Here is a 16,284-nt window from a genome sequence, read left to right as displayed (position 1 = left end):
TCCCACTGCAGGGACCCCTCTCGCCAGCCCCCATGCACCTCGTAGGGGTCTCGCTTACCTTGTCCCCTGCCAGGACCTTGAAGGAAGCGATGACCTGGTCGGCCGTGTCCGTGTCGGTGGTCTCCCGCGACATGAAGTCGATGAAGGCTTGGAAGGTCACAAGGCCGCTATGGTTGGGGTCGACCAGGCTCATGATGCGGTTGAACTCGGCCTCACCCTGCAAGGAGAGAGGGTGGGGTGGGGGACACCCGACATTTAGTGGGGCAGGGGCAGCCAGGCCCACACTGGTGGGGTCTCCAGGGAAACAGCCGAGAGAGTAGGGCCCAACCCACGTGTGCGTGCGCCCTGTTCCCCGCCTGCACCAGCAGCCTTGGCCCCGGGCAGAGCCTGCCACTGCTCCAGCTGACCCAGGCCTCCAAGCCCCCAGTGCCCCAGGCCGGGAAGCAGGGCCTCTCTGCACCCTCCCCTCTCGTGGTCTCCCACAGCAGGGAACTGGGGTCTACTGCCCTCAGCCCAGGCTCACGAGTTAGCTCTGGAGGATGGGGAAGAAAGAGAGAGAGAGAGAGAAAGAAAAAGGGGAGAGAGTGGGAGAGCTGCCCCCTCTCTCTGGAGACTTCTAGGGAAGAAGGGGGGCTCGGGAAGTCATCGGAGGGACCCCACCCCGGCAGATGCAGCAGAGGAAGAGGCAGGCACGGCTGCGCTGCTCGGGCGGAGGAGTGTCCCCGAGGACGACGAAGCTCTGGAGGCGGTGAGGGGGAGAGGTGGGGGGAGGAGGAGGAGGAGGAGGAGCGGGTGGCTGGGGAGACAGAGCTGCATACCAGGCTGTATCCTGTGGAGATAAGCAGAGCCCTGAAGTCATCGGAGTCCATGCTGCCTGTCTGCTTCTGCTCCGAGGACGCAGGCATAGCAGAGGAGGCCGGGCCCAGAGTAGGCAAGAGGGGCCGCCCCATGTGCACAGCAGGCAGACAGGACAGTGGCGGGGAGCAGGTAGACAGCGGCCCCAAGAGACCAGGTAAGAGGGAAGGTGTCCAGGGAGATGTGGGCAGGGAGGCAAGAGAGCCATGAGATGGCACACAGGATGGCAGGGGTGGGATGGCGAGGGGAGAAAGAGAGAAGGAGAGAGAGAGAGAGAGAGCAGTTAATGCCATGGTCCGCTGGGGCCCAGGGTGCAGTACCTGCCGGTCGTTCTCCACGTCGTAGCCCAGGCTGATGAGGCAGGCCTTGAACTCCTCGGGCCCCAGTGCCCCGCCATGATCCTGCCGGGGCCATCCGAAGGCAGGTGTGCGGGAGGGGCGGCGTGGAGACCAGGATGAGGGATCGGGGTCACATGCAGAGGGCAGGGGGAAGGGACACGTAGGGGAGGGAAACACAGAGTTAGAGGCGACGTGGACAAGGAGATGGCCAGGGACACGTGGGGTCGGGGGCGGCGCGGGCCCCTTTCATCCTGCCCCCAACCTCGGAAGCTCAAAGGCAGGCAGAGGCCTCCCCGACCTCTCTGCCCACAGCAGGGGTGGCAGCTGGATGCTACAGAACTGAGGACAAGTCCCAGGACTGGTGGAGGGTGGGGGGGGGTTCTCCTTGCCTTTGGGATTTGGAGTGGGACAGAGGGGACTGTACCCTGTCCTGGGGGCACCAGGTGCAGAGCTGAGGCTGCACACTTCTCAGTCCGTCAGCCCGGCAGGGGTGGGCTGGGGATGGCAGCAAACTCTGGCGCTCAGGGCCCCTCTGATGAGGCTGCTGGACCAAATCTGAATTCTAAAAGCACCGTGCGGGGTGTCTGTGTCCAGGTTCACAGACCGGGTCGCAAAGCCTGGGTGTGCTGAGACTTCATCTGCCCTGGGGGTGGTGAGGATGCCACCCCAGAGGGCAGGACTTGGGACCTCCGGCCCCCTGCCTGTGCGTGTGAAGTGGCCCGGGCTGGGGTCTTGGTGCCGCACACCTACACCCTGACAGTGGCAGGGCCCTGCTGGCCCTGGGAGTGGCGGCCGACGCTCAGCAACTGTGATGGGAATGGACGAACAGATGCAGAGACGAAGGTGTGGGCTGGGACGGCAACGGCGGGAGGGGAGAGGCCAAGGAGGTGGCAGGCTGCTCACCTTGTCGAAGTGGTTGAAGGACGCCCGGAACTCCTGCATCTGCTCCTGGCTGATACCCTTGGCGTCGCGGGTGAGGATCTGGTTCTCCACCTCGTTGATGGTGCGGGCAATGGTGGTGAGCAGCTGCTCCCAGCCCACGCGAATGTGCTGCGGAAAGACGGGGGCGTGATCGTGGGCCGGGTGCTGTGAACTGTCTTCACCGTGGTTCACACGTGGAGGACTGTGAACTGTCCTCCCGCCCTGGGGAAAGCCCCTGCTCTCCTGTACACCTCACGGGGGACACGGGCCATGGTGCCTCCCTGCTGCCTCTGCCAATGTCTGTCTCCACAGTAAGTGTGTTTCCCAGCTACAGGGGCAGCAGAAGGGCAAGGACCCATGAATCTTGTGCCGGGATCCCTGTGGAGACTGTTTGGACAAACTCTGGTCAGTGTCTCACCACTGGCTCTCAGGGGAAAAAAACAAAAAAGTCAACTCTGGTTTGAAGCATCTGTGGACCTGTATGGGTTGGATCAAGAGTGTCTAGTCTTTTGGTTTCTCAAGCTACCAATATGACGGCGACCAGCTTGTAATGTCCCCGGAGTGTTAGCCAGTGGGAGCTGCTGCCCTGACCCGGCACCCGCTGGCTGGCTCTGGCCCTGAGCAAGGCTGATACTGCTAAGGCCACAGGGCAAACGGTGCCCTCTGTGGGCCCCTAGAACAGCTTGTCCTGTGAGGGGCATTGTCATGGTGATGAGAGCAGTGCTAGGGAAAGTGTAAGTTTTAAAAATGTCTAAACATTTTGATCTAGTCTTTTCAATCTTTTTTTTTTTTTTTTTGAGACAGAGTCTGGCTCTGTCACCCAGACCGAAGTGTGGTGGCATGACCTCGGCTGACCTCAACCTCTGCCTCCCTGGCTCAAGCAATCTGCCCACCTCAACCTCCTGGGGAGCTGGGACTATAGGCATGCACCACCATGCCTGGCTAATATTTTCATTTTTTGTAGAGACAGGGTCTTGCTATGTTGCCCAGGCTGGTCTTGAACTCCTGGGCTCAAGCCATCCTCCCACTTGGCCTCCCAAAGTGCTGGTCTCTTCAATAATTTTTAAACAGAGTGAAAAACAACAGACAGCAGACAGCTATCTTCTCACTGGCCCGAACCATTTCCAGTGAGGAAGCCGGCCATGCTGGTGGAAAGGCCAGCGGGCGGGGCGGCCGCGCACCTCCATGGTATAGTTGGTGTGCTTGTTGTCGAAGATGAGGGCCTCCTGGATGAGCTGGTGCTGCTGCTCCAGCAGGTCCAGGTTGGGCTTGTAGTCCACGATGCTGCGTTCATACTGCTTCAGGTGGCTCAGCTGGTCCTCCAGGGTCCCGTTCATCTCAATGGAGATGCGCCCGATCTCCTACGGGGGTGGGTGCAGGCGGTGGGGTGAGGCTGGTGGGCCTGCCCCCACTGACCACCTGGAGGAGCCCACTCGCGCTGCTGGCCTGCATCTTCCCCGGGGCCCCTCTGGCCTGGGGCCTTGGCCCATGGGTCCCTGGGAGGGAAGGCCCACTGCTCACGACTGTCCCCTCCGGTCCTGCCCTCTCATGTTAAAGCAGCTATGACAATGACAGGGAGGTTTTCTCTGCCAAGCGCTCCCTGTGCCCAACTTCATTTTAGCCTTGACCTCTCTGTGAGGCCAGGGCTGTGGCAGGCCCTGACTGCAGAGGTAGAAACCGAGGCTCACGGAGGACAGCTCAGTGCTGTTAGAGGCAGAGTTGGGATCTGAACCCTGGCCTGGCTGCAGCTCCTGACCTCGGGCACTCCATGTCTCGGCACCCACAAGTCCACATGCTGCGTGGCTGGCATGAACCTCAGGGCTGACCTGCCTGGCACCCGGACCCCCTCTCAGGCTTGCTGGGTTTAAACGAGGTTGCCTGCTGCCAGCCTGGTTGCCTGGTATGTAGTGAGTGCTCAGTGAGTGGTGGTCACAACTGCTGTAAGAATGACAGCACTCATGTGGCTCGTTAGTTGGTGCAAAAAGCATTTGTTGAAGTAATAAGGTAACTGTTTTCATCCCCATTTTAGAGCTGGGAGGACAGGATCAGAGGTTCAATAGTGCCTGAGTCTCACAATCATCAGACCAGGGCATTCAGGGATCAAACCCACCTCCCATAGGTAGCCCACTGGAGACCACAGGGTCTCGCTGTCAGGCTGAAGTGCAGTGGCATGATCGTAGCTCACAGCAGCCTCGACCTCCTTGGGCTGCGCACCATCATGCCCAGCTAATTTTTGTATTTTTTGTAGAGTTGGGGTCTCACTATGTTGCCCAGGCTGGTCTCGAACTCCTGGGCTCAAGCGATCCGCCCGCCTCAGCCTCCCCAGGTGCCGGGATTCCAGGCGCAAGCTCTGTGGACTCTCCTAACCCCGCAGGGTGATCACGGCCCCTGGGTGGTAAGAATTGGGACCTGCTCTGCCAGGCGCCTCAGTCTGCAGGCCCTGGGCTGGCCGGGGACCCCCTCACTACGGGAGCTCTCTTGGAACCTTCTCAGCTCTGTGGGGCTCAGCCGTGCCTCACCTCCATCTTGGTCTGGATCCAGGGCCCCACAACGTTGGCCTGGCTGGCGAACTGGCGGCGCAGGTGCTCGTTGGACTGCTGCTTGCTCTGCTCCTCCAGGAGGGCGTGGTCCCGTTTTGGCACCAGCTGCTGCACCTGGCAGAGGAGACGCGGTGTGGGAGTGGTCAGGGAGGTGGCCCCCAGCCCCGCCGTCCTGCCCCAGCCCCTACCGATGGCCCCGGCCCACCTTCTCCCACTTGGAGTTGATGATCTGCGGGGTGACGGTGGTGTAGGGGTTGCTGCCCGACAGCTTGATGTGGTTGCTCTCAGCGATCCTCTGGGCCTCCTTGTGGATGGCCAGGATGGCCTCGCGCTCCCTATCGGCGTCCGGCAGGGTGGACTTGAACTGGTCATGGGCTGAGATCAGGCCCTGGGGGAGGAGCTGGAGTGAGGGGGCGGCCCAGCCCCACAGAGGCTCTTGGGAAGATGGGGGGCCGGGGGGTGCGGACCTCAATCTCCTCGATGGTATGGACGATGAACATGTCCTGGAGGTCCTCCATGGCGCTCTCCATCCAGTTGTTGAAGGGGGCCGCGCGCTTGGCGTATTCCAGGTGCAGCTGGTCGATGGCCTCCAGCTGCTTCTCTGTTTTCTAGTGTGTGGGAGGGAAGGGGGCAGGGACAGAGGGAAGGCAGGTCAGTATGTGAGCAGGAGGGGTGGGGAGGGGCCCAGAGGGCCCTGAGGAGTCAGAGAACATCCTCTCCGTGGGAGGTGGGGGGAGCTCACAGGTCTGGACACTATCCACACCACCAGCCCCGGGGCAGCAGGGGCACAGAGCTCCGTGGGTGATGTCACCCCCTCCTCACCTCCAGGGCTTCCCTGCGACTATGTGTCAGAGAACCGAGGGCGTCCCACTGGTCACAGATCTTCTGGCACCGGGTGTTGACATTGTGGGAGTCGTAGTAATCCAGCTCGCTGCGGGCCGGGCAGAGAGCAATGAGACCCGGCAAGGGCAAGTGGCTAGATGGATTGGATCCATCTACCCCCAAGGTTCCCAGGCCGGGGTGTTGGGGCAGTCAACATTCCAGGATATCAACAACCAATCACTAATCGGTCAATCAAATCACAGCTTGGTTCTGGCCCGTGGGACCCCCAGGGTAGAAGGGAAGGGGTGATAACAGAGCTGGTTAACAGGTGATAACCAGGGGTGAGAAGGGAAGCGGCTTCCTCCTGCTCACCCATCCCTGACTCATTCTGCCACTATCAGCTAAGAGTGTGGCCCTTCAACCAGGCCTTGGGGCCTGAGGAGGGGTAGGGGGCAAGGAACGACTCTGGGGAGGAACAGGACACGGGGACCAGGCGAGCCAGCCACAGACAGCGGACAGGGGCTGAGGCTGTGCTCCACAGTAGGGCTGGTGGCCTGGGCTCCATTCCCATCTCAACCACTCCCTTGCTGTGTGACCCTGGGCAAACCTCTTGGCCTCTCTGTGCCTCGGTTCCCTCAGTTACACGGTTGCTGTGGGGATTAAATGAGCTGGTACACATAAAGCCCTGAGAGCTCAGTGAGTTTTTGCTGTCGCCATTAATCAGTGCTCAGCAGGGCTGCCCATCCGGCTCATCCTGGACGGTCCACAGGCCTCTGTAATTCCCCCTCAGCAGAACAGACAGGACCCGGACAGCCCTCCCTTCCGTTCCTTCAGGGCTACCGTCCAGAGAGCTGCTTCGGGGACCGCCTGTTCCTGAGCAGAGTAATGGGTTTCACATAGCTTTGCCCAGGGCCTGAGAAGGGGGCAAGCCTAGGGTTTATTTCAAGTCTGTTTCCTACCAACTTCCAGGGGCTCTTCCGTCACTGGAGAAGCTGCCTGTGTCCCACCCCCACACCCCCGAGGGTGCTGCATCTGTGACCTTGCTCTCCTTGGCCTGGACGTGGTGGTGGCAGGACCCCTGGAGTGCCCCAACTGTGCCAAATGCTGTGACGGCCCCACGGGACTCTTGCCTCTGGCTGAGCCAATAGGGAACCCTCAAAGCACCCGGACAGTGGGGGGTAGTGAGTCGGGGAGGAAACCAGCTCTGCCCAGCATGGGGCTCCACTGGGCATCAGGGCTGGGCCTTGGACTCATAGGAATAAACGGGCCTTGGACTCATAGGAATAAGCAGACCTTTGGGGGTGACTATGGTGGGGTGGGGGTGTCGGTGGAAAGAGCAGTTATAGCCAAGGATCCTATTTTTGAGCAGACGGCTATTTTGGGAGCCCTGCTGCCCCTCGAGGGCCTGTGGATTTTCCATGAAGTAATGGCCTGGGCCTCCTGCTGCCTGGGCCCGCCCTGCTGCTGGCCGCCACACTGGTGGAATAAGGCCCCATTCACCAGCGCGACCCTCAGCGTACTAATTGTGTACACAAGTTTATCTGACTGGGTGGGGAGGGGAAGGAGCCCGGCTGCCTGGAAGCTCTTACAATAAGTGTATTCTGAGCAAGAAAGGGAAGGGGCCGAGCAGAACAATAGGCTCACTGTGCAGCCTGGTTCCCTCAGGGACCTATGGCTGGGAGCAACGGAGGCTGGGGCCCATCCCATCAGGGGACCAGGGCCTACTTGGGGTGGCCAGGAGAGGTGACACCCCCAGGGACCCCTAAAGCCTGAAGAATCAAGACAAGGGGCCAGACACCTCCCTCCTGCTAGAGAATCCAAATCCTTCAGGTGTCCCATCTGGGGCTGAGATAGGATGGGCAAAAGGCCTCATCCCATAAGGCCCTTCCCTGGCTTCTGGAAGGAGGTGCAGTTGGGGCACTGGGGACCCTATTCCAGGCCTTGAGGCAGGCTGGGCCTCGGCGTGCTGCCGCCACCAGTCTGGGCAGGCTGTGGTGAGAGCCAGGTGATGATAGTGTACTGAGCCCGCACGTACTTGAGCTCCTGGGCAATGGCGGCGATCTGCTCCACGCGGTCCTGGTGCGCAGCCAGGTCGCTCTCGAAGGCCTCGTGCTTGCGAATGAGGGCTTTGATGTCCGATAGTGTGGCCGTCTCGTAGTCCCGGTGCTTCAGCATGGCTTCCTTCCCTGGTGGGAGCAGAGAGACGCTTAAACCACAGCACGGCAGCTGTGGGGCAGGAGTCTGGAGGGGCTGTCCAAGCAGAGGGAGGGAAAGAGAGACTGTGGACCCCACATCCTTCCACGCCAATGACGGTGGCATGGAAACTTCCAGAACCTTCTTCTGTACCCTCCAGGGATCTCTAAGCCCAACTGTAACCTGGATGGACCTGGATGGACACTTCAGGGTTGCTGAGCCTGAGAGAGAGATTCCATCTCAACCTGTGTGTCCTAAACTTAGCAACTTTTGTTAGTAGGAAACCATACAAATCGGGCCGTGGTAGCACGGCTTGAAAAGGTAGCACCTGTTTCTGGAGGGCTTTGATCCGGAGAAGCACCCGGGGTCAAAGCCCATGTCCCAGCAGGCTTGGGGAAGGGGAAGCATCAGAGCCAGCTTCTTCTAGGACCCTGACCCTGCACCCGCACAGGTGGTGGTCCTCTCCACGTCTAAGTGCCCCACGCTGTCCTAAAGTGTCCTGTGTGCATTGGGGCGGGCCCACCATCAGGCCCTTTGAAGGAAAGGAGGAACGCTGTTATTAGTCCCGGATCCTGGCTAATTACACATCCCAGAACCAAAGCTCAAGGAAGCCCTGCAAGCAAGTGAAGGTCTTTAGGGAACCGCAGGGAAAATGCCAGCCTGGGAAGGTGGCTGCACCCCAGCTCCTACAGGGGCCCTGCCTCAAGCACACCACCTTGGGCTTCCCCCAAGTGGTAGCGGAGATCCCCTCAGCTCTGTCCCAGCACCTGACAGCTGCCCGCCCAGTGCAGCCACCGAGGCCTCTCTGGGCCTGTGCCTTCATCTGTAAAATGGGGCCAGCCCCAGTACTTGTGTGGCATGGAACTATTCTCAAGTTTCAGTGAGGTGGTGTTCGAGTACAGCAGGCATGGAGCCAGTACCAGCCTCACCTCAGCCTCTCCCAGTCTCAACTGTCAGGCACCTACCAGACTCCCCACAGGATCGGCTCTGGCACTGATGGCCAAGAAGTGGGAGGCCTGGGAGACTCCGGCTCCACCGGCCCTGCTGCGCAGCCCTGGGGCAGGAGTCTCAGCCACAAGGCGGCCTTGCAATTCCCTTCTCCAACTGCTTTCTCCCAGGGGCAGGAACCAGAAACAGCAGGTGACATCTCCCTCTGCCTCCGCAGAGTCCTGGCAAGGGTGCACCGAAAGGATGTGGGCAGTGGACCATCGCCACAGCTATCTGGGATCCAGGCCAAGGGACAACCGGAATGGGGACAAGGGGTTGTTCGGGGTTGGTCGTATTCCCAGGAAATCAAGTCCCTCAGAGAAGCATCCACGACGACCCTCCCGCTGCGGGCTGTGGGGGATGGTGAGGGGTGTGGAGTGAAGGTGGCCCACCCACCCCAGGGCGGAGGCGGCCGCTACGACCAGACCCTGGGGTGTGGAGGGCCTGCCTGTCCTGTTTCGCATAACTGCTACTTGAGAGGACAGAGGCTCTGAGTCTTGGGAATTAGTAGGCCAGCCTGCCTGGGGGCTCTGGCAGACGCCATGGGCAGACCCGCGTGGATGCCCAGTCAGGCAGGGGTGGGGCAGGGACGTGTGGAGGCCGCTGAACCAGTTGGGCCCTGGCCGGAGACTGAGCTGGCTTCTAAACACCTCAGGTGAAGGTGCCCCAGAGCCCTTCCCAGGGGAGGAATGCCAGTGGGGCCACCACACCCAGCCCCTTGGCCTCAGGAAACCATCTGCAGGGCCTCATGGAGCCCTGTAGAGGGACTGAAGAGCTGATGGGTGGGCAGAAAGACCCCCAGAAGGTTCAGCCACAGGGCGACGCCCAGGCCTCCATGGATAAGGACAGCTGGAGCCACCTGAGCTGTCTGTTGAACGAATGAGTGAATCCGGGAATGGATGGAGGCCACCAACCACACAAGATGGCATTGGTGCTAACATGCTCTCCTCACATGGGTGCCTTTCTGCCAGGCAAGAGGGAAGTGCGGCACCCGGCCTGGCCAGGCCCTTCCTCCCTCACTATCCACTCTCTCACTCGCACTCTTTCCTGGCAGCAAAGGGGCTGGGCTGCTCTGAGGCTGGCAGCTGCCGCGGGAATGGCGAGCTGAGCTCATGTGAGGAGGGCACAAGCTGGGCCGTGGCCAGGGCTGCAGGCCGTGTGGAGCTGCACACTCGCATGCGGGCCAGGGTGGGGAGGGGTGAGAAACTGCACTCAGGAATGCAAGGAAGGGCTCAGCTGGGCGGAGTGGCGGCCGGAGGGCCAGGGAGACTGTTGGGAAGGTGGTGGCCAGACTGGGAGAGGAGTCCTGTGGGTGGCTCTTGTGGCTCTCCCAGGCACTGGCAGCTTTCTGAAGGCTTCCAGACCCCTGGGATCTGAAATCTCAACCTTGGCATGACCCAAAGGAGGGCCAGGGACGTGATGAAATCCCACATCTGGAGCCAACGGCCAGGCAGCTGCAGGGCTGCCAAGAACAGAAAGCACAGCGGCGCTCCTGCAGGGGGAGCCAGGCCCGGGAAGGAGGCTCTGGGAAGGGATGGGAGGTGGGAGGAGCTCGCAGGTGGGCCATGCTGAAGGGTGGGCCGAAGGCAGTGGGTGAGCACTGTCTGAGGGTGAGCACTGTCTGTGGTCCGGCAGCAGGCCCAGGAGGCAGGCCCTCCTCTAGCCTGAGGGACGTGCCATTGAACATGGGCTCCCCAGCCTGCCGTCCACGCTCACAGAGGTGTGGGAGAGGGAAGCCGACTCTGAACACAGGGTGCAGGGGATGGAAGAGGCCTGCCCCACACACTCGCCCTGGATGGGGAAGACACGCAGAGGGGACAAACAGATGGGTGTAAGGTCACTTCCCTGAAGTGCTGGAGGGGGCTTGGCTGTGTTCCTGGATGACTGACAGGGGCCCACCTCTGAGGCGAGGGCAGACTGGGCAACAAAGAGGACCTGGCCCCTGAATGGTCCCTGCTTTCTGGGGCTGAAGGAATCCAAAGCAGCATTTCTTTCCTTTTTTTTTGAGACAGGGTCTTGCTCTGTCACCCAGGCTGGAGTGCAGTGGTACAATCACGGCTCACTGCAGCCTTGACCTCCCTGGCTCAATCAATCCTCCCACCTCAGCCTCCAAAGTAGCTGGGACCACAGGTGTGCACCACTATGCCTGGCTAATATTATTATTCTAAAATTTTTTTGTATAGGCAGGGTCTCGCTATGTTGCCCAGGCTGGTCTCAAACTCCTGGGCTCAAGTGATCCTCCTGCCTTGGCCTGCCAAAGTGCTGGGATTACAGGTGTGAGCCACTGAACCTGGCTCTAAAGCAGCATTTCTGACACACACACATGCTCCCAAGCAGCAAGAAAGGGCACCTGAGAAACAGACCCAACGTGGCAGGGGGCTGTGTGTGCACACCCATGCATGCCTGAGAGACAGGAGGGGAGCGCGGGAGCGGGGCTGGGCAGAGTGGGGCAGAGCTGGGCCGTACCGTCAGTCCAGGCCTCGTGGATGGAGGCCTTCTGCCGGAACTTCTCTGCCAGGTGGTCGAGCCGCTCCAGCCTGCGGATCTCATTCAGCAGCCACTCCTCGTAGCCCTTCTCAGCCTGCTCCAAGTGCTGCCAGCCATTGTTGATGTCCTGGGGCAGGGCAGGAGCAGGCAGGGCTATCACAAGGAAGTGGAGGCACCCAGGGGGATGTCTCCAAGGGATGCTGATGGGAAGGTGGCAGAACTTGGCTGGGGTCATGTCTGTGTCATGCTTTGCTATTATACCTGGATGCCTACACAGGGCCCCCCAGCACTCAGCAGGTACAATCAATTCTGGATTAACAAAATGAATGCGTGAACGGGTGAGTGCATGAATGAATGGATGAATACCATAGATGGGGAGGTGGTAACCGTCCAGGGCGCACTGCCCCTCCGCTGATGAAGGGCCTCAAGCACATGGTGGTCATGCCCTCATGGCAGACCGCGGCTCCAAATTCACACCACTCCACACCCACACAACCCGTGGCAAGGATTTGGGATGCGTATAAAACCCTGGGTGTAAAATACAGTGAGTGAGGGCCAAAGGGGAGCACAATGCCGAGTGAAGTGCACCCCTCCCCGACCCCTGCATCTGAAAGGCCATGCCATGTCCCACAGGACATCAACAACTTAGGAAAGATTACGCTGGCCAAACTGCCCACAGGCAGTTCTAGGGCTGCCTCTGCCCCTCACAGCTGCTCCCATGTGAATCCTGGTGCTCACCGAGACCATCTTGCCCTCGGAGGGCATGAAGGCGGGCCGGTTGCTGAGGCGCAGCTTGGTCTGCAGCGTGTTGAAGTTGATCTCCAGCTGGCACTTCTCCTGCACCTTGGGCGGCTTGTGCACACGCCGGTAGTCGCGGAAGTCCTCCAGCTTCTGCTGCATCTCCTGGATAGTCTTTTGGGGCACACGGTCCTCCAGCCAGGGGATGGTGCGCCGGATCCACTCCAGGAGCTGTGAGACACAGAAGCCAGCGTGGCCTTTGTGGGGGACCCTCAGAGTGCTGACGGGCTGCCCCCCAGCTTATGGGCACATGGGATCTGGATCTTTGAGGGCCCCACCTTAGGGGGTTACCCCTGCTCCCCAGCCCAACTTCTCCACGATTCCTGCTAGAACCCCCAACCCGGAACTCTGGGAGCGTGGGCTCCCTCCCTGTCCCTGCATCACTGTACTGTTCTCTTGTTACTTCCTGTTCCTGCCTGTGCTTTTCTTTTTAAAGACAGGTTCACGCTTTGTCACCCAGGCTGGAGTGAAGTGGCACGATCATAGCAACCTCCCGGGCTGAAGCCATCCTTCCACCTCAGTCTCCCAAGTAGTTGGGACTACAGGTGCCTACCTCCGAGCCTGGCTGATTTTTATTTTAAGTTTTTATAGAGAAGGGGGTCTCAGTATACTGCCCAGGCTGGTCTTGAGCTCCTGAACTTCAAGCAATCCCACTTTAGCCTCCCAAAGTGGTGGGATGACAGGGGTGAGCCACCATGCCTGGCCCATGCCTTTGCTCTTAGTATGTGCACTGGGCCTGGGACATAAATTAGAAAATAAAATTGAAAAAGAAACAAACATATTCTTTTAGGAACTACGCAGATCTTTAATGGAGTGAGGAAGGGTAACAAACAATTGGACATTCTAAAACAATTCTAGGCCAGGCACGCTGGTTCACACCTGTAATCCCAGCACTTTGGGAGGCTGAGGTGAGTGGATCACCTGAGGTCAGGAGTTCAAGATCAGCCTGACCAACATGGTGAAACCCCATCTCTACTAAAAAAAAATACAAAAATTAGCTGGGCGTGGTGGTGCACGCCTGTAATCCCAGCTACTTGGGAGGCTGAGGCAGGAGAACTGCTTGAACCTGGGAGGCAGAGGTTGCAGTGAGCCAAGGTCGTGCCATTGCACTCCAGCCTGGGTGACAAGAGTGAAACTCCATCTCAAAAAAATAATAAAACAATTCTAGAAGTACAAAATCAGTTATCTGCCAGAACGGACAAGCTGGAGAAGTGGTTCCCAAATGCCAACTTCTGGCAAAGTGAGAAATTCAAAGACAGAAATACCTCTGTGTGGATACATTGTGAGGCGTGCTGCCAGCTGCCCTTTCTTGGCAATGGCTGGGGTTCTAAGAATAACCTTTTTACCTTATCTTGGTGTTAGAAGTGCTGGTGGTAACAGATGGTAGTGTTTCTTTTTAAAACATCCGTAACTTGGCAAAATAAAAAGCTGGCCCTCTTAGGTTGGACATCCAATAGTTTTTCAAATTTTCCTGGTCTATGAGATTGCAAAATCTGGGAACCACTGGTTCTAGATGAGCAGTCAAACCACTGCTCTTTGGGAAATTTTATTTTATTTTATTTTTATTTTAATGGAGTCTTGCTCTGTCGCTAGGCTAGAGTACAGTGGCGCAATCTTGGCTCACTGCAACCTCTGCCTCCCAGGCTCAAGCGATCCTCCTGCCTCAGCCTCCCAAATAGCTGGGACTACAGGTGTGTGCCACAACACCCGGCTAATTTTTGTATTTTCAGTAGAGACAAGGTTTCACCATGTTGGCCAGGCTGGTTTTGAACTCCAGACCTCAAGTGATCCACCTGCCTTGGCCTCCCAAAATGCTGCGATTACAGGTGTGAGCCACTGTGCCCAGCCTACGTTTATTTTTTAAATATGGAGATTTCAAAAATGAAGAGCCTCCAGAAGAGTTGTACTAACCACCCTTATTTCCAACTGAAGCATTGGGTTTGGACTCTAGAGCAGGGCTGCCTGGGTGAAGCCCAGCTCTCTGTCCCACTAGTCATGTAACAGCAGGCACGTGCCTGACCCTCCCTGGGCCTCAGTTTCCTCACTTGGAAAGGAGGATAATCCGAGTTCCCGTCTTGCTGGGCTGCTCGTTAAGTACCTGCACAGGCCCTGCTATCCTATTGGTTCCCAGGCCCCTCTCCATCCTTCTGAATCACTCTCTCCAGGGCCAGGGCACGGGAAGAGGGGCTTTCACAAAGCTCCCCAGGTGATTCTAAAGCACTGAGGTGCCCAGGAAACACTGTCCCTGAGCATCTCTGTAGGAACGCAAGCTCGGGAGCCCAGGGGCTGGCTGGCAAGGTGGCTGCCGGTCTGACCCTTAGCCTTGTGGAAGCAAACGGAGAGGTCGTGTACACACTAGCTGGCTAAATGCCATGGTCTGTGACCACGCAGCCTTTTCTAGGTCATCTCGCTGCCACACCTGCTTTCCCCCTGCAAGAGTCACAGTGACCTCTGGCTGAGGATAATGAGGTGGCCCTGACTTTCACTGGGGGAACACTCACGTCGCTGGCCAGCTTCTCGTAGTCCTCCATCAGGTGCTCGTTCTCTTGGTTGACAGCCAGCACCTTACAGATCCGGTTGGCGGCAGTTTCAGCCTGGAGGGGAGCACACAGTCAGGGCTGCCTGGGGGCTGGCCACCCTCCCTCCTGACGGGCACGTCCCTTGAAAGCAGCTGGTCCACGGCCCACGGAACTCCTCACAGAGGGGAAGGAGAGGAAGCACAGCTCCAGTGAGATGGTGCCCTGTCCCAATAGGCCTTGTTGGCATCCTCACTGCTGACTGCAAAATGCCCCTGGGTCCAGAAAGCCCAGACCCTGGAGGCACCGAGGAGGGTTGGGGAACCCTCCCACTGCTGCTCGCAAACCCTCTAGTGCCCCACACAGAGGAGGGTGAGGCTGGACGGGTCGGCTGCGTCGGACCTAAGACTGCGGAGGAGTCTCTCCCGGTGGGAAGGTGAAAGGATGGGAAGCCGAGAGCTGGAGAGCTGGGGGCAACAGAGCAGGGGTGCCCGGGTCCCGGAGGAGCCTAGTGGTCCATGCACAGGAGCACACTCAGGCCTGTCCACTCTCCTGCCTTGGAGGCAATGTTAATAGGAGCTCCAGAGGGCAGAAGTCACCATCCGTGGGGCAGAAAAGTGCTGGGGCTTTGGAGGGTGAGAGTGGTGGACATAGTCCCTGGGCCTGAACTACAGGAGAGCGTCCTGCCCTGTCCTGCTAGGGGGCAGTGAACAGTGTAGAGGAGGCAGGGGGTGCACACGGGGAGAGAGAGACCAGGTACCTTTCAGGAAGCACAGAAAGGGTCCAAGAGGAGGAGTTGAAACGGCAACAGAACAGGAACAGAAAGAGTGAGGAGGGTCTACAGAGTGATGGGGAAGGAAAATGGAGAGGCTTGGCCAATGGCTCAGAGCCAGTGCAGCAGGCAGCGATGCCCAGCCTCTCCCCTCCACACATGGCACCTGGAGACAGGCGGGGAGGCGGCAGCCGGTGCTCGTGTGAGCGCACACACGCACGTGCACACCCCGCGCCATGCTGCAGGACACACACCCAGGGCCCCAGGCGGTGCTCCTCAGAGATGAGGTCCAGGAGGTTCCTCAGCCAATGAACATGGGCCCCAGACCAGTGTGGAAAACACAGCCAGGGCTGCAGCTTGTGGGGGTCACAGAGGTCAGTCCCTGACTCCTAACTTGGCAGAGACAACTGGCACCCGAAACTCAAGTCCTCTCTGTGAGCACGGGGCTGCCGCAAGGCAAGGGAATCATGTTTCACCGCTGAGTTCCCGCATCCAGCTTGGGGCTCGGTGCACTGGCGGTGCTCAGGGTTGCTGAATGAGTGAGTGAATAAAGGAAGGAGGCGGGAACGCTTCGGTGACTAGAAATAAATGATCTCAGGACAGAATGGGCACACTGGCGCTAGACCTGGGGTTCACTCTGCGTTTATAAAACATGAACCCCAGAGAGCACTCTTGCAAGAGCTTGGACTGCGTCTCTGGGGAAACGAGGCAGCAGGAGCAGCACCACGGGGCTGTCCTGAGGAGCACACAGGGACCCAGCACTTTCCTTTCTGACCAGCCAGCGCCCTGCAGCCGGGCCTCCACTACCCCCTCAGAGAGGGGCCAGTGACAAGCCTCCAGGCCCAGTGCCTCAGCACCCACCCATACTGTCCTGGGCTTGCCTGCCAGTCCCTGCTCCCCCAAAATCCCTCAGAGCCTCCAGACTGGAGTTCAGCCCTAAGCACAGGGGAGCAGTGTGGGTAGAAAGAAAAGCAATCTGGTGAGGCCATGTGGTGGGCAGGGGGCTGGTTCGGGGCCCGTAGGGGTGAGTCCAATGGCAAACATGCTGTTAGTTG

The 16,284-nt window shown here is 59.1% G+C and overlaps 1 protein-coding gene across 5 annotated transcripts in view; it reads right to left on the bottom strand.

Annotated features, from left to right (window-relative positions):
• ACTN4 (actinin alpha 4) overlaps positions 1-16,284 on the bottom strand; it is an 82,617-nt gene that overhangs the window by 1,329 nt on the left and 65,004 nt on the right. For 2 of the 5 annotated variants that reach the window (XM_034945703.3, XM_034945704.3), the window contains exons 9-20: positions 14,443-14,535; positions 11,882-12,112; positions 11,123-11,270; positions 7,512-7,662; positions 5,477-5,585; positions 5,122-5,262; positions 4,860-5,042; positions 4,634-4,768; positions 3,296-3,475; positions 2,097-2,243; positions 1,176-1,256; positions 59-217 (exon numbers count right to left, since the gene is read on the bottom strand). In XM_034945703.3, the coding sequence (XP_034801594.1) occupies positions 59-217; positions 1,176-1,256; positions 2,097-2,243; positions 3,296-3,475; positions 4,634-4,768; positions 4,860-5,042; positions 5,122-5,262; positions 5,477-5,585; positions 7,512-7,662; positions 11,123-11,270; positions 11,882-12,112; positions 14,443-14,535 (1,758 nt within the window). Of the gene's footprint in view, positions 1-58; positions 218-818; positions 1,257-2,096; positions 2,244-3,295; positions 3,476-4,633; positions 4,769-4,859; positions 5,043-5,121; positions 5,263-5,476; positions 5,586-7,511; positions 7,663-11,122; positions 11,271-11,881; positions 12,113-14,442; positions 14,536-16,284 lie in introns of all 5 variants that reach the window. The other 3 variants (XM_008964667.4, XM_008964668.4, XM_063599570.1) reach the window with 2 other exon arrangements.

Source organism: Pan paniscus, chromosome 20 (genome assembly GCF_029289425.2).
Source record: "Pan paniscus chromosome 20, NHGRI_mPanPan1-v2.0_pri, whole genome shotgun sequence".
NCBI classification, from domain to species: Eukaryota; Metazoa; Chordata; class Mammalia; order Primates; family Hominidae; genus Pan; species Pan paniscus.
The sequence above is the reverse complement of the archived record's forward strand: the minus strand, read 5'-3'. Positions and strand labels throughout refer to the sequence as shown.